Source organism: Aulonocara stuartgranti, assembly GCF_965226115.1.
Source record: "Aulonocara stuartgranti genome assembly, chromosome: 1".
Lineage (NCBI taxonomy): Eukaryota > Metazoa > Chordata > Actinopteri > Cichliformes > Cichlidae > Aulonocara > Aulonocara stuartgranti.
The window spans coordinates 6,125,363-6,133,686 of record NC_138939.1 but is presented as its reverse complement, the minus strand read 5'-3'; the positions used below and the strand labels follow the sequence as shown (position 1 = coordinate 6,133,686).

At 38.8% G+C, this 8,324-nt stretch overlaps 1 protein-coding gene across 1 annotated transcript in view; it reads right to left on the bottom strand.

Annotated features, from left to right (window-relative positions):
• Nucleotides 1-513: 513 nt before the first annotated feature.
• itfg1 (integrin alpha FG-GAP repeat containing 1) overlaps nt 514-8,324 on the bottom strand; it is a 155,388-nt gene continuing 147,577 nt past the window's right edge. The window contains exon 18 of the mRNA XM_082526686.1: nt 514-1,641. Coding sequence (XP_082382812.1) covers nt 1,582-1,641 — 60 coding nt within the window. The 3' untranslated portion in view covers nt 514-1,581. The remainder of the gene's footprint in view (nt 1,642-8,324) is intronic.

Here is an 8,324-nt window from a genome sequence, read left to right as displayed (position 1 = left end):
GCAGCGCACCACCTACTGCTTTGAGTCCCCTTGTCTTCCTCACTGTATCTCTCCGTCAAACATTGTCTCTCTCACTCACACACACACACCGACGGCTGGCAATTGTCTATCAATACTGTAGTGTTTTTAATCAGTTGCAATCTGCTTGAAGGCTATATTGTTACTCTCATTTTCCATGCAGGGGAGGTTTACCCTCTTCATGCATTATTTAGTAGGGCGGCCCTGTAGAGGGGTGCAGGCCCAGAGGGGTGCTCCAAGGGACCTTCAAGGGTCTCATGTAAAATTAAAGGCTGTTTAATTTAACCGTGCAACAAATTCAGATAATGAGAGCATAAAAAGAGGATTATTTTGAGTGGAAATTTGCCACTAGCTTCTCAGCAAGAAAATAAACAAAAAAATGTTCTTGGAAAGGAGCTCCAGTGGGAAATTCCTAAAAGTGATCAAGTATGACTTTGGGGTCATAATTTTATGAACAGCTTTAAGAGGAGTGGAACAGGGAAAGAAACATGTGACTTAAGCAGAAGAAACCTTTATTCTCAACTTTAGTAAGTAAACACATTTAGTAGGTTGAACATTCATTTGCAAGCCAAATAAATTACATACACCCACAGTTAATCATTTGTTAAAAAAAAGTGCAAACCACATGGAAAACCATGAGCTCATTCTTGGAATATAAATAAAACACACCGGAGCCACCCAGCTCTACAGAAATTAAAACATGAAACTAGCGAACTGTACTTTATTCAGCAGGACAACCAGGCGTCGGATGATTTGCAGGACTTTGATGCAGCAGAATTAGACATTTACAGACTCCAGGCTCTTTATTTTGGCACTCCCATGATGCAGCGTTTTAGGACAGACTCAAAAGAGACAAACTTGCACTCAGCAGACATGAAGGCCATTCATTATTTTTAGTGGGATCGGAAGCATAAAAATGTTCTGCAGCATCATTATATCACATTATGTTCACTTTTCACCAATTGCTGTCTGTAGCTGTGAGGCTGAATCAATATAATACAATCAGTTCAGTTTAATTTCACAGGAAAAAACCCAAGAGGTTCATCAGCTGTGCAAAGACAATGGACAGAAACACGTGTGTGGCTTTGAAGTAACGATGCACATTTATATACACACAATGTTAAAGGTGCTTCCTTCCCAGTGAACAAACAAAAAGAAACTGCTTTTATCATTGGAGCTACTTGTTGGGCATTTCAAAAGGATCCAAATACACTAATAACACCACTGACGATCACACTCCTAACGACAGTCGGTCCAAAGAAATCACTGCTTTAAACTTGAGAGTGATTCCCATTAGGATTTCGTTGTCTGTCTCTATGGCCTTGTTGCAGCTCCTGTACTTCTAAAACTGGAATGAATAAATGAAATGGAGCATAAATATTTAACATCTGACTCAAGGACTGAAAAATATCAAAAAGAAACGTTTTGGGGTATACGAGAATCCATTTATTGGCCCTTGAAATGAGTCTGAGTGAAAACATGTGAAGAGGAAAGGGTGGTCAGGTGAGAGGCATGCGCGGGAGGATGGGAGAGGATGGTCTCCCATGATGCAGCTTTGTTTCTTCACATGGCATCAAAATGGAAACGGTGGGCTTCCTGGCGCTTCTCTCGGTCATCTGCTTTCTGCACAACACACACACACAGAGAAACACACAAAGCCAGGTTTTTAAGGTCAAAGGAAAACAGTCATTTATCTTGCACTGGAGTCATAAATACAAGAGGACACATCATCAGATTTTGTAGCGTATACAAAACAAACAATGACGACCTTCACTTATTTCTCTAAAGAAAGTTTAGGTTCTCCATCATCTGTTGAAATGGATTTTTCACTGTCATGTACAAAAATTAATTTCTAAGGAGGGACAGAGCTTGTGCTGGAGGGGAAGAGGGACCAGAAAGGCAAATCACTACCGTGTATTTTGGGAATGCCCGTGGGGTTTTCAATTACTGGCTAACAATCAGAGATGGTAGGGAAAATTTTTTAAAAAAGAAAGAAAATCGGCTTGATTATTTCAAATCTTGGGGAATGTGCCATCAGAACTTAAAGGCATTTAGAATAATGCTATTTGAAAGTTAAAAACACTCATCACATGGTTGAGTGAGAAAACACCGATGTTAGTTGACAGTTCTAACGTGACGCAGGATTTTATTGATTTAAGACTTCAGAGGGACAGATCTGATGAAAGCTGTAAAGGATGGATTGAGTTTATTAATATCATGCAGGCAAATGAGTGAGAGTTGTAGTTTAACAACCTCATAACTGTGTTACTTACAGCTTTCTGGTTTCAGTATTCAGGGTTTTGTTTTGTATTACTCCGTCTCTCTTTTATTTTAAACCCCTGTTTGCTCTTGAATCAAATGTTTGGATTTGTATGCTCTAACAGAGTTCGCATAATGTCGTATGATTTATACTACTGTACACTATGTAAGTGCTTCCACCTACACATAACACAGGAGCTGCTCAGCCATGGAAATCACTGCAGGTTTTGTGCTGATGTTAATACCAGTGGAGGTTTGGAACTGTTGTTAGCAGAGCTTTGGCGATTTTTACTCACTATGTTCCTCAACTTCTTTCTTAGAGTTTTTTTTCTGGCAACTGGCTGCTTTTTCAATCATCTTGAGTCCTGTACCTGACCATTTTCAGAGGAATTTTCTTTTTTTTTTTTGTTAAGACACTTTAACACTGATCTACAAATCATTTTGGCACCAACTTACAAACCTGTGTTGTGTCCACACACAAAAGACAACTCAGTTAAGATTGTGTTTTTAGGTATTTTGCTACCAGCAGTCACACAATTTGTTGCAAATGTTATTAGAAGTGACAAAAATAACAGTTTGACAAACATATAATAGTAGTTTTGCAACCACATGATTTTTCCCACTGAGATAATATTGAAAACCTCGGTATACCTCCGAATGTGCAGGGGGTCCTTGAAACATCTGAGGAAACTGGACAAGTGAAGGACAGAAGTGGCAGGCTTAAGAAAACCATCTATAGAAAATGAACAGTACCTGAAAGTCATGTCCTTAAGAAATGGGAAAGAAATTGACGAAATACCTGACACCCGAGAGCTGAATTGGACCTTTAGTTGACATTTGAAGAAATTACAAGAAAGCTTGCGAAGAATAAAAGTGGAGGGTAGCTCAAGACTTTTGCATAGTACTGTGCTTCAACCTTTCCAGAGAAACAGATATTTCTGGAGGCTTTTTTTAAGTACAGGTTACTATGCAATGTTTTTACTGATTTGGCTAATGGAGGGTGGCCCATGAGCCAAATAAATACAAGACCCCTGCCTTAAATTGTACTTTATAACATCTCTAATAACCAAGGAAAAACAGAACAACAGGAACACAGAGTTTTCTGAAGAACTACTGGATTTGCCGTGGAGAATAATTTAGACATCACCTGCTATTATTTCTGCAAAGCCAAGTTACACGGGCACAGTATGTGGGAACCACTGAATACTCCACTACAAACAGGTAAACAGTGCCTGTTCCCCTAACCTCACAATAAACACGAACAACATGTGCAATCACAGAAGCTGTACATATCAAAGCTTGACAGCTGCAGCCTGAGCATGCTGTTCGTTAGCCAAACTAAAACTGATGGCAGTGAGATGACTAATGTGTGACTAAAACGGAAGTACATTTTCTTAAAAGCCAAAAGCTCTGTGCATCTGTGTGCTTGTTGAATGTGAGGACACTGTATTACTTCTAAACCAGAAACAGCTAAAATCTTGATTTGCAATCTGCAGTGCATCGGTCAGAGAACCTGAACCAAGCCCAACTGAACGCACTCAGATCTGAAAGCAGTGCTGAATAGGACGAACCTACTACCATTTATTCTTGGACAGATTGCTTAACTGGAAAATTTGTACTTTATTTACATTTACCAGTTGATTAGTTAAAAATGTGTTAGGAGAAAATGATCAAACTAAAACATTCTGGTTAACTTTGTGGTCTAATGTCTTGATGCATGCTCAATCACCCCAGTAAGTAAATCTCCAAAAGTAAATTCTGTTCATCTGGAGGTAACGTTTTCAGTGGTTTTCCCACTGAAAACGTTACCTCCAGATGAACAGAATCAACTTTTGGAGGTTTGTGGTCTAATGTTCAAATCTGTTAATAAGTGATGCACAAATTAGACTTTTTGTTAGGAGGTTAATATTCAATTACATCACAACAGGTAAAAATGTAATGTTTGCTCCAATGATTAATCAAATTCAAACATCACACAAACACACAGAGTTTCTGTCCTCCCGTCAATGTGAAAAGGCTTTTAAGGATAATATGTGTGCATTCATAGCCAACAGTCTATTATCATCATCTGGGCAGTGGGACAGACAGGCAGGTGTGATGGCTGCAGGCAGTGGTGTACGAACTAAGCTGTGAACAAGCTGACAGACGTGCAGCAGCAAAGTCCACCACCCTCTCCCAACAACACCTCCTCCCTGAGGGCCCCGCTCAAGTCACCTGCTTCTACTCTAATACTCCTGGTGTGCTGATGAAAAAAACAACAACAAAATTTCAGCCAACAGCAGCAATTTCTCATGTTTTCTGTTTACTTCTTTGAACCGGCACCTAACATCGTCTCAAACAGAACAAGAACATGTTATGATGTGAGAGCCCATGAAAGCAATTTTGTAATTTCAACATGTCCAGACTGTGTTCATCCCCGCAGTGCAGGAGTAGGGATAATGTACAGTTCTTTTTGAAGACAAGAAGGAGGAGGCCATGGGGATGTGTGAACATTTGCAACTGTGGTATCAAAAGTCACAGCTGAAGTGATACTCCACCCTACATCTCTCTTTCAGGTGTCAAAGGAAAGTGTAAAACGTTTTTCGCCAAAATAAAACTAAAGACACTTTTTCCACCCTTACTGTTGAATTTGTAAGTGTGTCAGAACCACTTTGTCCCAACTTAATGACTGTTCACTACCAACAACCTGAAAAGACCGCGATTTCTTCTTAAATGCTAAATTTAATGAAGAAGTAGTTCCTGCGTACTTGTAATACATGCAATTCTATCTTTCTTAAAAAGGACTGTGAGGGTATTAACTAAATTATTTATAAGCTGCACCTTCCAGAATACACCAAGTTGATGCTTTCCTCACCAGGTGGACGTTGCAGGTTAAAACAACCATTATGCAGAGTGAGCTCTTGCAGCCGTGTGAAAAATGACATGCAAAATGTCTGAGCTTAACAGAAAGGATCTGGGGTCGACCCTGCCGTTTAAGCCGTTTTCACACATAGATAACAGCTTTTAAATTTTTGAGACATCACCTGGAAGAAGTGCAGGTGTGAACGCAGATGTGAGACAAAGTCAGATTGGACATTAGCTGGTCTTTAAAACATTTAGCTCCCTCATTAAAAAGTCTGTATGATGTCAGACAGCGTGGTTTTCTGCAAGCTCTACCCAGACAGCTTCGGTGACTAAAACCACACAGAGTATTTCCAGTAGTGCAAATGTGTGTGAAACTACTGTAAAATGATTATTCACATGTGAAAATGGCCACGGATGAGTTAGAATCCATTATTCTATTGATCAAGGCCGTAACAGTAACAAGTGTCTGATATTCCGGGGTTTATTTGAACAAAATCAGTGATTTGTTCAATCACCTAAACATACATTTTTGGTCCCTATAATCAAACCAAGAACCTACAAATAAAATAATATTGAAGTAAAAAAAGCTATACCCAGGACACAACCCTAATCTCCTTGTTTAAAATTTGCAGACTAATTCCCAACATCAGTCCTCAACCCTCCTTATGTAAAACTAGTCTCTGTACAGAACAGTCAAATCTATAAATGAACCATTTATGTCACTTTGGGAGCCATTTGGAATCAAAGTATTCTTTTGTTTAGATGTTTTATATCGGTGTAATTGTTGGTGTAATCATTCCTGCCATTCCTACTGGCCATGTTTCTCCCAACACAAAGCCAGTGTAAGTAATCAGGAATAAAAAACCTGATCAAGTGGGTATTTTTTAAGTACAAGATTTTCATTTCTGCGGGCATTTCCTAGCTGAGCTGCAGTGAAGGGACAGTCGCACAAAGGGAGGAAATTTTGTGCTAAAAATATGCAGAAGATCCTCATCGATGTGGACAACCTCACACTGCTGAAGCCTCGTGTAAGCTTTGGCTCAACTATGTATTTATGCACAGAATGAGGATTTCCCTTACATCTCTGGAAACAGTATGGGGTCTGTTGATTACCAAGAGAAATAACTGCTGCGACAAACAGCTTACATATGTCTTATCTGCTTTAAGCCACACTTGTAAATGTGTCATAAATCCATGATCCAGTTCTTTAAATGTCGTGTTGGCCCAAGTGGACCTAATTATACCTACTCTATGCTTTTTAGTTGAATCTGAAGGGGACAAGGTCAAAGTTTTAAATAATGAGGTCAGTGCTTGTAACAAGTAAACCCTGTGAGTCAACAGCTGAGGTGACAGACTGATCTAATCACCCAGTTTCAGGAATTCTTTTCTATTTTTGTCTGTATGATGTCAGTGACATCATTCAAACTGAAGAAAATTGCATTAAAAGAAGGGTGGCCTTAAGGAAGAGGAGCCAAAACAGCTGGTGTCAGAGATGGTAAACTAATGGGTAGAACCAACAAGATATACAGTGGTGTAAAAAAGTGTTTGCCCCCTCCTGATTTCCTATTTTTTGTACTTTTGTCACACTGAATGTTTCAGATCATCAAAAAATTAAATATTAGACAAAGATAACGCAAGTAAAAACAAAATGCAGTTTCTAAATTATCTATTATCAAGGGGGAAAAAATCCAAACCTACATGGCCCTGTGTGAAAAAGTGATTGTTTGCTATCACATCTTTGGAAAGCTCAATGTGGCTAGAGTTCAATTTCTCTAGCCACACCCAAGTCTAATTACCGCCACACCTGTTCTCAATCAAGAAATCACTTAAGTAGAATCTGACTGACAAAGTTTGTCCCATTACATCTGGTGTAAAAGTAACGCAGCATTTTTAGAAAGGGAACATCATCCCATCTGTAAAATATGGTGGTAGTAGTGTGATTGTCTGGGGCTGTTGTGCTGCCTCAGGATCAGAAAGACTTGCTGTGGTAAATGGAACCCTGAATTCTGCTGTCTACCAAAATATCCTGAAGGACAATGTGAGCTTAAGCTAACGCGCACTTGGGTTCTGCAGCAGGACAATGATCCAAAAGACACCAGCAAGTCCACCTCTGAATGGTTTAACAAAAAAAAAGAAAAGAAAAAAAGAAGGATTTGGAGTGGCCTAGTCAAAGAACTGACCTGAATCCGATTGAGATGCTGTGGCATGACTTTAAAAAGGCAGTTCATGCTTGAAAACCTTTTAATATGGTTGAAAAACAATTTTGCAAAGATGAATGGGATAAAACTCCTCCACAGTGCTGTAAAGACTCGTTGTCAGTTATTGAAAACGCTTGATTGCAGTTGCTGCTGCTAAGGGTGGCCCAACCAGTTATTAGGTTTAGGGGGGAAATCACTTTTTCACACATTACCATATAGGTTTGGATTTTTTTCCACTTAATATTAAACAGCTCAATTTAGAAACTGATTACTTGTGTCATCTTTATCTAATATTTGAATTTGTTTGATGATCTGAAACATTTAAGTGTAACAAACATGCAAAAAATAGGAAACCAGGAAGGAGGGAAACACCACTGTAAAATACAGAAGGATTATTTTGAATCATACAAAGCTACTCTGGTAGTGTCCATATTATTATCTCATTTATCACTCTAAGAGTAAAGGTTTTGGTCTGTTTTTATAATCAAGACGTGATGAGGCACAGGTTTAAAGGGGTGAAATGTACATCTTTAAAGTTTGTGATTTGGCACAGTTGAAGACAAATGAATAACAACAATTCTATGTTATGTGGACTGCTGATTGTGTAGTCAGTCAATGACTTTGTTCTGTGGGTGAACAGGCAACAAGTTAAAATACTGTCAGATCTTTTTTTCCCTTTCCAAACATTTAAACGTTGCTTAAATGTTACGGCAGAGCCGTTCATGTTTTAGCATAACAAAACGACTAAACCCAGTCACTACATTAGAAAGATTTTTTGAGACGCATGTCCTCTTTTGTGGGTAAGCCAGTGCGTCCCTGATGTTGACTAATTTGCTTCATCCAAAAGACGAGCAGAAACACATTTATTCAATCTTTTTTTTTAATCCTGTCAGTTTTGGTTTGTAATAAAGCCTTCATCTATCTTCAAAGACTGCAGCATCTCATATTGATTGATGCTGTGTTCTTTTTTTTACTCTTTTTTAAAAAAAAAAAGCAACATGTTTT